At 43.7% G+C, this 17590-nt stretch overlaps 1 protein-coding gene across 1 annotated transcript in view; it reads right to left on the reverse strand.

Annotated features, from left to right (window-relative positions):
• Window positions 1-8440, reverse strand: part of LOC136131930 (centrosomal protein of 78 kDa-like) — a 127585-nt gene extending 119145 nt beyond the window's left edge. Inside the window, 8 exon segments of the mRNA XM_065888671.1 lie at window positions 1011-1185; window positions 3169-3272; window positions 4335-4411; window positions 4502-4670; window positions 8021-8074; window positions 8077-8133; window positions 8136-8280; window positions 8324-8440. Coding sequence (XP_065744743.1) covers window positions 1011-1185; window positions 3169-3272; window positions 4335-4411; window positions 4502-4670; window positions 8021-8074; window positions 8077-8133; window positions 8136-8280; window positions 8324-8440 — 898 coding nt within the window.
• Window positions 8441-17590: the final 9150 nt, after the last annotated feature.

A 17590-nucleotide genomic window follows, 5' to 3' on the forward strand; every position in this document is an offset into this window, starting at 1 on the left:
AAATGATGCAGTAAGGCTTCCCTGGTGGCGCACTGGTTGAGAGTCTGCCTGCCGATGCAGGGGACACGGGTTCGTGTCCTGGTCCGGGAAGATCCCACATGCTGCGGAGCAGCTGGGCCCGTGAGCCATTCCCGCTGAGCCTGCGCGTCCGGAGCCTATGCTCCGCAACAGGAGAGGCCACAACAGTGAGAGGCCCACGTACCGCAAAAAACAACAACAACAACAAAAAAAAGATGCAAATTTACTGACTTGCTAAGATGGTCATACTGAATTAACTGAAAAAAGTTATAAAATTTGGAGTAATCCCACTTGCATAAAAAAGGGAGAGGTACTCATTTTTGTAGTCTTACGGTATTTTAAAAGTGCTACCAACCAGTGTTTGTGAGAGGCAGGCTTCATTCACATCCACTCTTGGGGTGGACTACAAATTGGCATAGCCTTTCTGGGTGGTAATTTGGCAATGTGTATGAAAAGTCTTAAAAATATGTCACACTTAGTCATTCCACTTGTAGTACCTTATTCTACAGAAGTAAGCCCGATGGACACAGAGATGTATATACAACGTATTCACGTTTCTGACAGGGAAAAGCAAACTGTCTCAATCTAATTGCAAAGAATTGATTAAACTATGGGACATCAATATGATGGAACACTACATGATACCTCATTAAGTGAAAACAGCAGGAATATAAAATAGCAAGTATACTACAATTCTATTTTTGTAATCCCTAAGTGTACAAATATATTTATAGAAAACAATAAAAAGACTGAGAATATATACACCAAAATGAACAGCGATTATGTCTGGGTATTAAATTTATAGGTAATTGTTCTCTTGTTACTCTGTATTTTCTGTAAAGAATATATGTAACTCTTAGAGAAAGTTTAAAAGCAACATAAAAGCTATCAGAAAAATGAGGCCTTAAAAAAAGTCCTATCACAACAGTATCATGCCAAAAGCTAAGCATATATTATATTAAAAATTCAGTATTTTCAATTTGAGAATTTACCTCCAAGCCATAAATCCTCACTAAGAGATTCTGCAAAAGCACTTGCACCCAGGTCACGAATGAGCCTGTTGCAGTTCAGAGCGATGCACCTCAAACCAGGCATACAGTCAAGATCAGGTCTCCTGTAACGAAGACTCTCAGCCCAGGTTTCTTCATGCCTTCTGATAGTCTGATACTTCAAAGATTTAATGGGATGAAATTAAGATGTTTCAATAAGGAAACAGGATGTGCCTACTGAGTATGGCTTATTATGTCAGAGATTTACACACACACATATCACGCATATATGCCAGGAGAATCAAGCTGAGAAATTAAATAGTTCTGCTTTACGAGTCCAGTGACCCACATTCTAGTCGGTCAGTGATTAGATTCCAGCCACTGGATGACCTGTTTTTGAACAGTTATGTAAAGTTGGATAACTCAATTACAGTCTAAGAATTATTTTCCTTATCTTCTACGTCAGGGAATTGATTCTAAATTCTATCATTGCTGAGGCTCTAAATTTCATCATTCTGTCCTCCAATGGTCTCCAAACACCTGACTGGGCAACCCATAAGAAAACTTTTTAATATGCATCTTATTTTTTAACAAATTATATACACAAAGTTCTATACATATAATTTAGGTACATTATAAACTACACAGATATTTTTTAAATGATACAAAGCTAAATAGGTTCTAATATTTTCTTTTCCTAACTCCTAAGACATTATTGAATTTTATTTATTTTTTAAAAAAGTATTTATTTATTTATTTGTTTCTTTGTTTGGCTGTGCCGGGTCTTTAGTTGCGGCCTGCCGGATCTTTTACTTATTGCATGTGGGATCTAGTTCCTTGAGCAGGGATCGAACACAGGCCCCCTGCATTGGGAGCGCAGAGTCTTAACTGCTGGACCGCCAGGGAAGTCCCAGGCATTATTTTTAAAACTATATTTACAAAATGGATCTTACATGCTACCTAGGGTGTGGACACAAACTTCAGAGGCCTGGACTATGCACAGCAGCTTGATGTGCCTTGGGAAGATAATGGTTTGACATTTAACCACAAGTCTTGTCTTAAAGACATTCAATTCTTTATATTCATAAAATCAATTTTGGTAACAGGGAACACTGACTTTAAATCAAAAAAGTCTTGTTAGATTCTTGAAAACATAAAAGACTCAAAGTGCCTTTGACACTCTAAAAGCAAAATCATTAGTATCATTTTCCTATTAACAATGGCTTATAAAAGCTCCAAGCAGAAATAACAGCAATCACTTACACAGTGCTTAGTATGTGCCAAGCACTATTTATACAAATGAGTTCATTTAAACCTCACAATGAGGCATAGACGTTAAGTGATTTGTCCATGGTCACTAGCTATGAAAAGGGAGAAAGGGAATTTGAACCTAGGCCATTTGGCTTCGGCACCCAGGTTCTTGACTGTTCTCTACCCGAGGGGTCAATGGACTTGCCCTGTATAGGCTCAAAGAATTTTTCAATTTCTAAAATCTAAATTTAAACATTTCCAGCTTTGTGGGCTATACAGTTTCTGTTGCAACTACTCAACCCCACTGGCGTAGGCTGAAAGTAGCCATAGCTACCATGTAAACAATGGGTTCCACTATGTTCCAAAAAACTTTCTTTACAAAATCAGGTGACGGGCTGGATCTGGCCCACCAGCCATAGTTTACCTATCCCTGATCTGCACCATCAAACTATTAAAAAGACTTCATGTCAAATTATTAAATAATTTAGGCCTAAATACAGTCATTATAACCACTGTAAAGTTGTTAAGGCATTAGTTTAAAAACTGTATTTACAAGTTGCCGATGTAGTGATGTTTATTAGTTTATAAACTACAGCAGCGAATAGACACTTGATTCATTTAAATCTTGAAGACTATAATGGCATAGTTTCTTCACAGCATCACAATCAATGTTTTCAGTAACTAAAAATACATAGAAGTATTATTATATATTAAATCTCCTATTTCTAAAATTAAGTGGACTATCTTAACTAAATGGTAGAATCCCAAACTGAAAACTGGTCTTATTCTTTCAACAAAACGAAAGATGCACTCACAGGTATCAAAAGACAAAAATTAACTGCCATCTGTGTCAATGTATTAATGTGCTTCAATCACATATGTTTTCATGAAAGTTTAAACATAAAATCACCTTTAAGATCTTGGCCATGTAATCTGCTCCCCGCCATGTCAGATTATACCCCGTGAAGTTTACTGTCTTAAGAGTGATAGAGTTCTTTACACCTTGCCAAATAACTAAAAGGAAAAAAAAAACCCACACACACAGTAAGATGAAGAGCCTATACATTTGTCAATCTTGACTTATTTGCTTTTCTTGAGTCAATTGGAGGTTTACAGCCACATTCTTAAAATCATTAACTACAATCTTCCCAAACAGGTAATTGATGAACTGATGCATTCTAAAGCTTGTCAGTAACAAAGTTATTCCAGTTTACAGCAACAGTTTAATTCTATTTAATACTAAAACTGAATACACTGGATACTGCAAACTTTCTTCCCAACCACTCGGTAAAGTACTACATACTTTTGAGACAAAGGAAAAAAAAGAAAAACCTAAAGAGCATAAGACTCTTCCGATTTTCAGTTCCAATGATACATGCCAATCTTGATGATCAATCAGCGATTTAAATGTCAACTATAAACCCAGTATTTTATTAGCTGCTATGCAGTATACTAGAGCAATAGAAGAGGGAGGACCTCAAACCCTCTGTTCCCTCAAATTGAAAGGCAGGCTTCCTTACCCCTTCAGACCACTAATGGACACAGGGAACGTACACTAATGTTTCAGGACCCCAATCAAGAATCACCTGCTTTGTGATTAGGTCCATCATACACCCTCACCAATACCACTGAGTTTGCTGCTCCTACGGGACGTTACATATGTTTCCTATTTGAACACATACCACAGTGCATTACAATTATGATTGCAGATAGATGTTCTAACAATTTAAAGAGAATGATGACTTTTTTGCTCTTTACATCTTGCTATTTCCCTTCCCATAATATTTCTTGAAGAGAAACCATAAAAATATAGACAAACACAAAAAACAGGAAATATACAAAACGTGTGGTTTGTGGCTTAACACAAACTTAAGTAAGATTAATTCTGACAGTATCCAGCACGACAAACTTCCATGGTACAAATGAAAATGGACCAAGGTTTGAGCAGGTACAGGAGACAATCCACGCATGCACAACACCAAGAAAAGGTAGACAGGAAAAGGTAGACAGACATGGTGTGTAGGAAATCACGAGACCAGTCCGATGGGAAGAGACTTAAACAAGACTGAAACTCACTTTCGAAACCTCCGTCTCCAACTGGACAATTCGCAAGACACAGGTGCACCAAAGTGGCCAAATATTCAATCCCTTTAATGGGGAGGAACAGTTTAAAATTTTATTGCTTTAGTTTGCCCCAAAAGCAACTATCAAAGGTTGGCAGGACACAATGAAGGCTTACCTTTGTTAACATAGTTAAGTCTCTCTCTCTCAGAACTAGCCCACTTAGCTCCAGGTTCCTTAGCGCACCCGATGCACTTACACAGCCTTCATGAGCTTTATACAACTGGAAGGTCACATCTTTATTTCTTATCTCAGGAACATGATTTCTGTAAACTTCATTTCTGTCACAACCTAAAGCAAAAATATTGTAAAATGAGTGGTTTAAACCATACATTTTATCATCATTAAAAAGCACCTAAATAAAAAGAAAGAAAGCATCTGCTCTGTGCTTAAGGATTAGAAACGACTCCTGCCCTTAAAGCCTTCATTAAGGAGGAAGATGTATAAACTCAAAATTTCAATCACATGAGATAAATAAACATAACCTTTATGCATAGAGGTGCCTATGGAGGCAAAAAGTTATATCTAAGTGACAGCTTCATGAGAACCCTGAAGTAGAATCTAGAAAGATGAGGCTATGCAGAGTTGGAGTAGGAGGTGCATTAACTGCAGAGGGAACATCTGTGAAAAGACACTCAAGCCTGACTCCTGCTGGGCACTGTAAATACTTCAGGGGGGGATGACTAAAGGCCAGGGGTCCAAGTGTGAGAAGAGACACAAAGGAAAATAGAGATGCTGGCAGAATCAAGCCTGGGAGCGAGCATGGCTTTTATCCCACAGGTGATGAGGCCTGGGACTACCACTGGCTGAGTAAGGGTGCCTCTGCTGATTAGAAAAAGGTGCCCCGCTGCTGAAGGACCAATTAGATAAAGGGAGTGATCCCAAAAAGTTCCCCTTCCTCAGGGCCAAAGAGCCCCATGACGGGGCTTCCCTGGTGGCGCAGTGGTTGAGAGTCTGCCTGCCGATGCAGGGGACACGGGTTCATGCCCCGGTCCGGGAAGATCCCACATGCCACGGAGCGGCTAGGTCCGTGAGCCATGGCTGCTGAGTCTGCACGTGCGGAGCCTATGCTCTGCAACGGGAGAGGCCACAACAGTGAGAGGCCCGCGTACCATGCAAAAAAAAAAAAAAAAGAGCCCCATGAGGCTTGGCCCAGCACAGTTCAGACTACATGCCTCTAGGCAGGGCAAACGCTGGGCGGCTAGTATGCACTAACTCTGTGTGGGAAAGCCATTAGCAGCATTATTTCAAGCATAGCTTTTTATGTTACAAGATCACTCAACCCGAGTAGGCAGATGAACCTAGAGGAGCTGAGCCCAGGAGCTGCGAAACCACCCAGGAGTTTCTGCCATAGTCTGGGCAAAATGTAATATGGATGAAGAAGCAAATTTAAGAGGAGGCCAAAATCTACAAGCTAGCCCCACTGGATGTAAGACATAAAGGAAGTTCAGTGAAGGAACTCTGAAGAGAATGGGCTCAACAATAAATTTTTGTTACATTCAATGTAAAATATGTGGCAAAATTAAGTACAGTGGCCTTTAAGGTCCCTTCCAGCTCTAATTTCTTTTGATTTCTAACTTATTACTCTGCTTAAGTAAAGTCCCTTCAGAGGTACAGAACAGTTCTTACACCTGAATGGGATGCAAAGAATAATCTGACTTCTGTTCACCAGGGGATGAATTGAACTGTCCTTGCAGGAGAGATAACAGATAGTGTGAACCCCAGATCCTAGTAAAGGGCCAGGCACGCGATAAGTATTCAGCTTTTTGAAAACAAATGAACAATCATTTCCTTTCCTAGATCTTCACACCCTTCCTCTGCTGGCTACTTTCTCTCAGCTTATAAACATCTTCAAATATACCCACTTAAAAAACTCTCAGACCTATAATTCTTTGGATATTCTTGTGGATAACCTAAGTCTCTCCCATGCCTTCAAACACCTGTCCTTCCAGAAAGCCCAGATCTGTATCTTGGGCCCAGACCTGGCCCCTCTACCAGGCCCCTCTAAAGCACTGAAGATCAAGTAAGGTCCTCTCGCCACCCCCAATCCCTCTCTACTGTGCTCTGTATCTCACAAAAAGATGCAGCTGTAAACTGTCACCCACACTTGCTGCCCTCCCTTTTCTAACTGGTCACCAGGCCTCACCCATTCTCTCTCAGATCTGCAAAATCCAGTCCCACCTTTTATAACTTAAGTGGGACCCTTTGATTACAATTCACGCTGCACCCAATCAACTGCCTTCCACATGGAAGTCCCAGGGAGCCTCTAAACCAGAATTCCATTTCACTGTTCTTTGGTGTTTCCCACAGCCTTCAGGATAAACATCCAAACTTATGACATGACAAACAAGGCCCCTTTCTGTGGGGCCCCACTAGGTTTCCAGTATCAACTCTCATTGCTTTCCCAAACCCTGAGTTCCAGTCCTGTGCCTGAGTTTTGCCATATTTTTTTATATTTCTCAAACTTTGACACACACTGCTCCCTCCTGCCACCCCAGGAGCTTCTACATATCCTTAGAAAGGATGGCACCTCCTCCAAGGAGCCTACCCTGAACTTTCCCTTCCAAGATTCTGTGCTCTGCAAAGGGGAAAGATGGAAGGGAGGGATACATTAGGAGTTTGGGATTAACATATACACACGACTATATATAAAATAGATAATCAACAAGGACCTATTGCATAGCACAGGGAACTCTACTCCATATCCTGTAACAAACTGTATGGGAAAAGAATCTTTAAAGGAATGGATATATGTATAACTGAATCACTTTGCTGTACACCTGAAACTAAAACAATATTGTAAATCAACTATACTCCAATATAAAATAAAAATTAAATTAAAGAAAAAAGAGATTCTATGCTCTGTAGCACCAGAACTCACTTCTTCCAGAACACTGACTACTGTGCTTGTGTTTACTTGCCACCCAGTAGAAGGGGAGCTTACCTAGGGCAGAAGCGTCATCTCCAGCAGCCCTTGGTTCTGACAACTCATTCAAGTGCCAGGATACTTTACATACATAACCTGCTTAATTAATTCTAAGAACCCACAGAAAGAGTGGTTTTTAATGTCATTTTACAAGTGTGGGGATTGTAGCGCAAAAGAAACCTGCCCAGGCCACAGAGAGCATAAGGCCTGGAATTCAAACCCTAAGCTGCCTTCACACTGGTGCTCTTTCCACTATAGGATACTATTGAAAAAAAATTTCTTTTTCCTGAGCCCTGTTTGAATGGGAAGGAAATGAAGCTGGGATATATCAATTTCCTAATCGCTTTGGTCTGTACCAGGCAAAGTCATTCAACACACCAGGTAACATCTGTGCAACTATTAACGATGCTCCAAACTGTGCTAAGTGTTCTACACTGTAGAGCCTACAAGCATTAACAGAGTGAGACCTTGTAACCTCCACAGAGAGTGGGTCCTGTTAAGCCCATGCTTCAGATGAGAACACTGAGACCTTGAAGCCTTAAAGCACTCGGCCGGGGTCACCGAGCTGGCAGGGGTCCTAAGCCGCACGCCCCGTCTAGTGCACGCACACCCAGGCACTGGGCACCGGTTCTAGTGCCCACCCTCCACCTTGCACCATCTAAAACCCCGCTTCTCAGCGCCCACACGAGGGCCCCTGGAAGCGGGAACTACAAACCTGTCTCGCCAAGCCGTGGCTGGAAGAAACTCTGGATACAGATCACGGGCAGAGGGTGCTCAAGAGCGGCGTCCAGTCTACCCCACGGAGGTGGTCGGTGTTGAAGTCCAGCAGCCCTCCCGTAGGGAAGCGCGAACGGCGGGCAGAGGCAGCGAGTCCTGCAGCGCACACAGGTCCTCACAGCGCCAGAAGTGGGCCACGCTGTCGCAGCGCAGCTTCACCGAGTGATCATGACCAGAGTGTGGCCTCGGGGATGCTGGCTGCGGACACGATGCCCACAGCCGCCTGGCGGTCCCTGCTCGCCTCCCGGCCCCTCGGGCGCCCACCGCCCGGCGGCTGCGGCGCCGCAGCGTGGGCAGGACCCGCGTAGCAGGCGGAAGACGCAGGGCCACGGGCCCCAGCTACGCCGGCCCCCTCCATGCCACGACCCCGCGCCCCCGCATCGCTGGCTGTTGGCGCCGGCCTCAACGCCCCGCGAGACGCGGCGCGGCGGTTAAAACTTCCGGGCGGGCCCGTGGGGGCGGGGCTCGAGGACGTCAGTGCACGCCCTGTGCGCCAGCACGCAGCCCCGCCTCCCAAGGGGACCCGGCTTGAGGAGCAGTGGTGGAAGCTTCGAGACTAGGACAGCGCGAAAGGTAGGGGATGTGGAGAATTTGGGGTTTCGAAAACGCGGTTGCTGACTGATTCAAACAAAAGTGAGACATGATGGTATCAGCGCATTTTAAAAGTAAACTCCCGCTAAGTGTCTGTGCTCGCGCCGCCCAGGAGAGAGTGTGCACTTCGCGAGGGACACAGGAGAGGCTGAGTGAACGTTTGCCTGTGGTCCGTTACCTGGTGCGCGGGTGTGTGAATTTCTGCGGAGAGCCCTTAATTTCTGTAGTTTCTGCTGACTTGACACGGTGGTTGGCAAACGGTGACGTGTTCCGTGCATTCAGGACATGATTGTGGTTACTAATAATCACTTTGTTTATTTATTTGTACTGACAACTCCGAGAATTTACTACTGAATATCCACTTTACAGAGGAGAAACTGAGGCGTAGGAAGTGAAGTGACTGAGTGAGAGGAAGGACTCAGACGATTGTTGTCAGTAAATTAACCCTGCAAGGAGGCCGTTAGCCTGCGGTGGCTCTAGCGATGCAGCCGTCTACTTAAACGAACCAAAATCTAAGCCTGTCAACGCCTCAGGGTGACGAACACCACTGAGGACACCCAGTCACAAACCACCACCTAGGCATTAAAGCCGTAGCAAATCAGTCATTTCCTTGCTTTGCTTCTGCCCTTTTAAAATAAACATCTCTGCAGCTCCTGTGGCTGGAGTGCTCCTCACCTCTCCTGCTTTGTGGTGCCTGAATTGAATCTATTTTTGCTCACATAAAATGTTAAAACTTTAAATATGCCTCAGTTTGTCTTCTAAGATTGGCCGTAGAAGTTGGATTTGTGTCCAGTTTCTAGAACAGTGGTCGTCCTCTGGTCAGGCCTTAGGTGTTACGTGTACAACGTTCCTCTTCTACCACCACCTTCTGGATGCCTCCACCCACTACCAGCTCCTGCGCATCAGATCCCCTAGATGTGGTCAGCAATGGCTTTTACATGCAACGTGCTCACATTATAACATTGCAGACACTCGTGTGTCCTCCAGCCACTGTGTGAAGTGAAACATTACCATTCCTGTTGAAGAGTCCCTGGTGTGACCACTTTCCCAAACACAGCCACTCCCCAGGTGACCCTGGACTGTTTTTTTCATTTGGGTCTGTTTTTCTTCAGATGATGTTCTAGTAATTTATACAAATATGTCAATCTGGATAAACTAATATATTTTACTCTCAATTTCAGGTTGCATCCTTTGCTCTCCAGCAATCATTGGAGTGCTGTTTGCAATGTGTCCATGCAGGGATTCAAAATAACAAAAATGCTTTTGAAAAATAATGTCATAGGTTGACAGAGTGGTTTATAAATTATAGCATATGCTTATGCTCTTAATTCTTCCTCACAACCCTGCTTATCATGGCTGGAATTGCTGCTACCCCTGTGGGGTCAGCTGTGGGCTGGCTGTAGCCAGGCCGGGGGACTGACTGGGCCACATGCCTCTTATGCCCCAGCTAGTAACTGGGGCTTGTGCTCATGGGGGTGGCAGGGCTCCGAGAGGGAGACTAGAAGCATCGTGGGACCTAGCTCTGAGCTGGCACACCATCGTTTCTGCTGCCTTCTATTGGCCGTGGCAAGTCACCTAACTTCAAGGGTGGGGAAATCAACTCTGCCTCTTGATGGGAGAAGTTGGAATGTTACACTACAAAGAGTGAGACACAAGGAGTCAACCTGGAGCCATTTTTGCAATTTGGGATGGCACTTGTTGCCTTCCTCGAGGAGGACGTCCAAAACCATTTTTCAAACATCACAGGTTCCTATAAATCTCAACCTCTGGTTTGGCGCCCCCTAAAAATTCCCAGTCAGTTTTGGTGAGGGGACACTTGGTGACAGTGTTGTCTTTCGAAATGAGTAGTTCCGTTACCGACATTATGTTGCTCCCAATACATTATTTATTGGGTTTCCCTGTTTGTATGTTTGTATGTTTCCCTGTTTGTATGTGCAAACTATTTCTGTGTATATTTTGAGAAATACATTGTACAGGCCTCTTTTTTTTTCTTTCACACACACTAGAGATGTCATAGAGGCAGTAAATTTGTCCAACTTTTTGAGAAATTGGAACAATCAAGACTTACCTGTATGGAATGCTGTTAATGATGTCAATTCCCGCGACATTACCTTTCATCTGACACACTTAGGGACTGTTACCAGATTAAAAGTAGTACAAGACATGGAGCGAGAGAATTTTCATTATCTTGTGCTCTGAAAACTTGGATTTTCATTGGTTTGAATGGGCCTGAAAATGCATTTTTCTTAGTAGGGACATAGAAGCCTCTAGTGGTATTTTTAATAAAGCAAGGTGAGTAATAAGCAATCATCTGATGGAGGGTAAATGAACCACACTCCAGTTGAACAAAAATACAATATAAAAGTCTTACCATGGAAGAAAATCTTTATATGATCTTTTATAAAAAAAGCTTCAAGAAGAATAAAGACATGATACCATATTCAGTTTAAAGTCAGTGACTTGTAAGCAAGGCAAAGCAAAGACAGTCTGATTAAGGCCGTTGCATTGTTCTGGCATTTTTTAGGTCTCACACACTTCTGCGGCCTTCATAGAACCTAAGCTTCTAGGGCACAGAGAACTTCATCTTGACGTAGGAATGAGCAAATGCACAGAGCGTTTCTCAATAAGTAGTCATTAAATTGTAAGTCCAGAAGGGGCCTTGAGATGCCCTCTCTTTACTCCTTGGTAGAACTGTTTTAACCAGCCCCCCAAAACGGATTTTTTCCTTTAAATCTCAAAATTCAGTGATTCCACAATCAGAACTTACTACTCATATGGCCTTGCGGTCTGCTGTGGGCATCTGTCGGATGGTGTGACCTCTGCGTGGGGAGCCTGGCCTAACATCCAGGCCCACGGTTTGGGCTGCAGTGGTGCCATGCTGTGCTCAGTGGCCTTCTTTTTTGCAAGTCTGGGCTCCAGTGAGCCATCGTCATGTTTTTTTATGGAACTTTGGGTGCTAGAACACTCTGACCCTCAGTCTCATTTGCAGGATCTGGGGAGGATTAAATGAGCTCATGTGATATCCAGGTGACTGAGGCAGAGTCGGCTCAGGATGAATCTTAGCTGCGTTTTCATTAGCTGCGCAAAGGATGATGACAGCTTGGTGCCTCTCCAACTTTAATATGGGTATGCCTCTCTTGTGGATCTTGTTAAATGAAGGCTGGTATTCAGTAGTTCTGGGTGGGGCCTGGATTCTGTGATTCTAACAAGCTCCTAGGTGACGGTGACGCTGAGGGCAAGGGTTTGGCACCTGCGTTTCTCCCTTTCCTGAAGAGCAGGATGTCTGCCCCACCCCCACCCCGAGAGGAGAACACATCCACAACGTGACTACTAGGAACCAGCTTCCCTCACAGGCAAGGGACCTGTACCACTGCTCCCAACCATTCTGTCTGAGGCGCAGCAAGCCAAAACACTGAAATGCTGAGGTTTGCAGCAAAGAGGAGCTTTATTCACAGGGCAGCCAAGCGAGGACGTGACATGACAAAAGGTCTCAAATCTGCCTCCCGAAATGCAAGGGACGTTGGGTATCTGTGGCATAAAGAATAAAGAAGCAGGGCAGTATGAGGCATGGGGAGCATGAGGAAAGGTGATTGTAAAAAGGTGTGCTCATCATTGTTCTGAGCTGGCGTAACTAGGCTACAGGCCTCAGGACATTCTGAGGCTGGAGTTGGGGAAAACAGGAGCAGAATGGAAGATGACAGTGTGTGAAGGAGGTGTGGTGTCCATAGCTTCCATATTAGAGGTACTGCCTGCCTGATCTGAGAGCAGAGAGTGAAAGTGGGAGAGCTTCTTCCTAGATTGTAACTCCTCTGAATTTATAGCACTGGCTCCACCTGGCTTTATGACATATCCATTGTACGTGTCACAGAGAAAGGGTGGGCGGGGCAGGGGGTGTGGCAGGGGTCACATGCAAGCCCAGCTGGTGGCTTCACCCCGGCCCAAAGGCAAAGGGCGGGGCCCCTTCTGGACTTTCTAGTGGCTGGGACTTCTCGCCGTGGGTGGCAGGTGTTTGGCACCAGATGGGCCACGATGCAGAGACTGTTGGGGACTGTGGAAGCCTCCTCCAGAGCTCACCCTGCCTGGGGACTGGCTCTGCAGGCCCCACAGCCCTGCGTATGTATCGGCCAGGCCTTCCCCACCACGGGGCCCAGAGGCCAGAGCCTGCTCAGACCTGAGGGCAGGAGGCGGCCAGAGCTTACCAGGGTGTGGGCCAACTCGTCCGGAGACCTCCCCAGCTTCTCTGCGAGACCTGGAGACAGGATCGCCTTCTCCAGGGCTGCTCAGCTGCCAGCATCACCACGAGCCATGTGGCCAAGGTTTCTGAGCAGGAGATGCAGGGCCCTGATCCGACTGGATGCTGCACCCCACGATGTCCCTTCCTGGCAGAGAGGTTCTTTCTTCACTTCTTTTTTGAAATTTGGTAAAACAACATTTAAACCTTGGCCTGTCCTTCAGGGTATAGAGATGGTAGTGCCTTAGCCGGGATTCGATCCAAGCCTGTGTGATTCCAGAGCTCGTGCTCTGGACTGTGGTGCCTCCTTATCGTATATGCTTCATGTGTTACTTGTTTTTCTATTTTTCTTGTAGTCCTTATGGTACTTAGCCCTAAGTGCCATACTTGTAACGAACAGCTACACTGCCCTGTCGGAGGTCTTCTTTTGTTCAACGCGTGAATTGGTCATCCACCACACTGTGTTCTAATCTCAGAAGATACTGGTCAGGGACCACCAGTTGTCAGCATGGCACCATTCCATATTTCTAATGGAGGCTTAAGCCCGTATTTTCCCTTTGTCTAGTTTGAAGGATCCAGATATGTAAAGATGATATTCTAGGTAAATCATGGGCTATCGTGAAAGAAATTCAGCAGTGAATTGTTCCGTATGGATTAGAAGCCAGCTTCTCTGGCCTTCCTGGAGTATAAACAGTAAGGCGTCTCTTTCATGTCTAGAAAGCAAATATATCATTTATTGCCACTTCAGCATGGAGCGATGTATTGGTATAAAGTACGATCAACACAATTTGGTCATTGTGAGTATGCCAGCTGGGTCCACTCATACTACAGATATGTAACCCTAGAGATTCTTATGCCCAAGAGAGGAGACGTACTCTTGGCTGTCTAGGACAAGGGAAGCATGTGTTGTTATTCAGGATCTGGAAGCTTCAGCATGACAGGTAGGAATTGAACAATCCTGGTCTACTCATCACTTGACCTTGCTCAAAACTTGTTTCTTTGGCTTGCTTCATTGGAGTGTGTTCTCCCTCCTGGGGCTGACATTGTCTGTTATGTATCACGCATGTGACATGTAGAAGTTTCTGAACCCAAAATCATATTGGTCCGTAAAAATGTATATATAAATATATTTATATGTATATATATGTATATATTTTAAAACGTATTGGAACTCACACAGGACATAATTCCTATATTTGAAAATCAGTTTGACCCTCTGCTCATGAGATTCTTTTTATGGTATGTCCCAGCAAGTCTGGGCTTCCATCCCCAGTAAATTTTGGGGTTGGAGGACACAAAAGCTTTTGCTCAGACCTAAATTCTGTCTGAAAATAAGGGAAATATTATAAGCCCTTTGTAACCTCTCCAAGAGCAGAAGTGATTTACAGCTGTGGCATTGAGCCATAATTCCTCGGTCTCATTTGAGAAGAGTTCAGTTAGAAACAGTGTCTTGATTTTTGTTTCTTTTGTTTCTTCCCTGTTTTCTTGTCTTGCTTACCAACTATCCGTTGTATTTCATGAGTTAGTATGGCAGCAGGCTGAGTGTTCCCTGGAACTCATTAAATGAACTGTTTTTCCTTAAATGACGTTTGCCTCCTCGTTTTCAGCCCCTCTTCTTTCCTGTGCCCTTTACTGTAACCAGAGCTCAGCAAAAGCTGAGTGGCTTTGTGCAGACCTTAGTTAGGGTCAGCCTTTTTTTCTTCATTCTTTTATTCATGGCTCCTCCATTTCATTGTTTGCCTTCTCGAAATGTGTTGAAATCGTTCTTTGGTTGATGTCTTCCAAAATATCTTGGCTTTTATTGGTTGATTAATTTTGGTATTTCTACAGTTTTATTTAGATATGGTTTCAGGAGGAACAGAAAGTAAATATATTTCCTAGTCTGCCATCATGAACTGAAAATCCCTGTGGATTTTAGCATCCAATGTTCCCATGGGAAAACACCCAACCATGGCATTAATAGATGGAATACTCAAGGTTTCAGCTTTTCTTGAGCAATCACTAAGGATTTAATATGTGGTCATTTCTAATGGGGAAATAATAACTATCTCATGACGTTGATTTGAGGATTAAATTAGATAATGAGCATGAAAATGCTTTGTAAGATTTAAACATCTGTAAAAATGTTTTCTGTTATTATTTGATTTGTTGCTATTTCAACTTCACTTGACAGTTGTTTATGACCTTGCCTATGTGAGAAAATGCCCTCTGGGTTACTTTTTTGAAAGCCAGAATGTATTTTTTAAATAGCCCAATGGAACTGGCATCATTTGTGAAGGTTAAGGGTGAAGGGGTAAAGGTTTCTTGACACCTATCACTTTACAGTGTTTTCAGGAACTGACTCATGTATTCCTCTTCCAAATTTTGTTGAGGACCTCCTACCAGCCACATGCTTTACATCAGGTGTTGCAAAGCATTTTCTGGATTTTAAATATCTTAGGCTTTGTGGGCCATATACAGTTTCTGTAGCTTCTCCTCCTCTTTCTTCTTCAACAAGCTTTCTGCACGTGAGAACCATTATTAGCTCACAGTCCCACAGATCCAGGCTGAGACCCTGATGTGATTTGTGGCCATTATTTGCCAATTCCTGTTCTGCGTCTTCACTGAGGAGGGGGACCATGTTTGAGTCATCACTTCTTTGAATCAACTGTTGGTCTTCTGGGGCTCGTCCTTGCTCTCCTACAGTCTCTAATCAACGTGGCATCCAGAGAGATCTTGTTAAAACATAAGTCAGATCATGTCAGTCAAATTTCTTCAGTGGCTTCTTCACAGAAAATGCAAAGTCCTCAGAGTGTCTCCACAGACCTAGAAATCTGGGCCTCTGTTTCCTCTCTGACTGTTTCCTTCTCCTCTCCAATTTGCTCGCTCTGTTTTCCACACGCTGACATCCTTTCTGCTCCTTGGATACTCCAAGCCTACTCTTGCCTCATTGACTTTCTGCCGCATGCCAGCGGCAGAAAGAGGATTTCACCGCCCAGGGTCAGAAGGGAAGGGGTGCAAGGAACTGAAGTAGCACCGACGAATGGGATCAGAAGCCCATGGGGTCAGAAGGCTGCAATGAGAAGCCTACTCACCGCAAGAAAGAATAGACCCCTGCTCGCCGAAACTAAGAGAGCTCGCATGCAGGAATGAAGACCCAATGCAGCCAAATATAAATAAATAAAAAATAAAGTATAGAATCTTAAAGGAAGTCTATAAAGTATATTACAAGAATAGAATCACAGGCCAGTTTCTCCTTTGAACGTGCATGCAAAATGTTTAAAGAGAAGCACAAACTATATCCATGGTATGTAAAACAATCATATATCAGAATCAAAGTAGCTTTATTCTAGCAATGCAAGGTTGCTTTAATGTCCAAACATGAAACCGATCCCAGGAATGAAGTAGAGTGGGAAAAAAGTCATTTAAAACTGAAATATTGGGACTTCCCTGGTGGTCCAGTGTTTAGAACATGGCGCTTTCACTGCTGGGGCCCTGGGGTCCAATCCCAGGTCAGGGAACTAAGATTCTGCAAGACATGAGGCAGGGCACCGAAAAGAAATAAAAGGAAAGAAAGAACTCTTAACCAGGAGAAGCACTAGATCGAATAAACATAACAGATAACACCTTACGAAAAGTAGGTGAAGATTATGGAATATTCTAAAATTTAAAACAAAGAAACTTTTAAAGATTCAAAAGGATGTGACAAATATTGTACATAGGCAAAAATAAAATGAAATAAGATATCCAAATGATGGGAGCCCAAAATTCCAGATGCCCAAGTCCTGTCTCTGAAGATTCTCATTCAATGGGTTCAGGATTTCCTCTATATTTATAAACCTACAGGTGATTCTGGTACGATTCACAGACACAATGTAAAACTTCTCTTTTACAGGAAAGAATACCAGATTATTTTGTTATCTTATAGTCATACTAAAAGGTTGTACTATTGACGGATAAGTCTGCTGTCAAAATGCACCCCCACTAGGGATCAAAAAGGAACTAGTAGTCTCTACTGCTACTTGGTGGCAGCATGCATGTATTGCAAGGGCAATTATTGTAGGAATCCAAATTAGTGGACCATTTTAGAATTGGAAGACTACATACAGATCATCTAGTCAAGCTTCCAACTATTATAGTTGTGAAAACTAAGGCCCATATAAATGAAATGATTTATATCCAAAGAGCATTAGTGAAAGTATGAAATAAAAAATACCTCTGAACTTTTAATTTAGTGCTGTTTTTATTAATCTCAAGTATTAGCTTAAACTTCAGTGTGACAGATTTGAGATTGAATCCTTGCTCACGTTTACGGATTGCGTGCCTTTTAGTAAGTTACTAAAACACTTTTTTTTGAAATAGACGTATTTATTTATTTATCTTTGGCTGCCTAGGCTCTTCGTTGCTGTGCGCGGGCTTTCTCTAGTTGCGGTGAGCGGGAGCTACTCTTTGTTGCAGTACGGAGGCTTCCCATTGTGGTGGCTTCTCGTTGTTGTTGAGCATGGGGTCTAGGTGCGTGGGCTTCAGTAGTTGTGGTTCACGGGCTCTAGCACGCAGGCTCAGTAGTTGTGGTACATGGTCTTAGCTTCTCCGTGGCATGTGGGATCTTCCCGGACCAGGGCTCAAACGCGTGTCCCGTGCACTGGCAGGTGGATCCTTAACCACTGCACCAACAGGGAAGCCCTACTACTACACTTTTAACTTTGC

The sequence above is a fragment of the Phocoena phocoena genome, chromosome 12, assembly GCF_963924675.1.
Source record: "Phocoena phocoena chromosome 12, mPhoPho1.1, whole genome shotgun sequence".
Classification (NCBI taxonomy): Eukaryota; Metazoa; Chordata; class Mammalia; order Artiodactyla; family Phocoenidae; genus Phocoena; species Phocoena phocoena.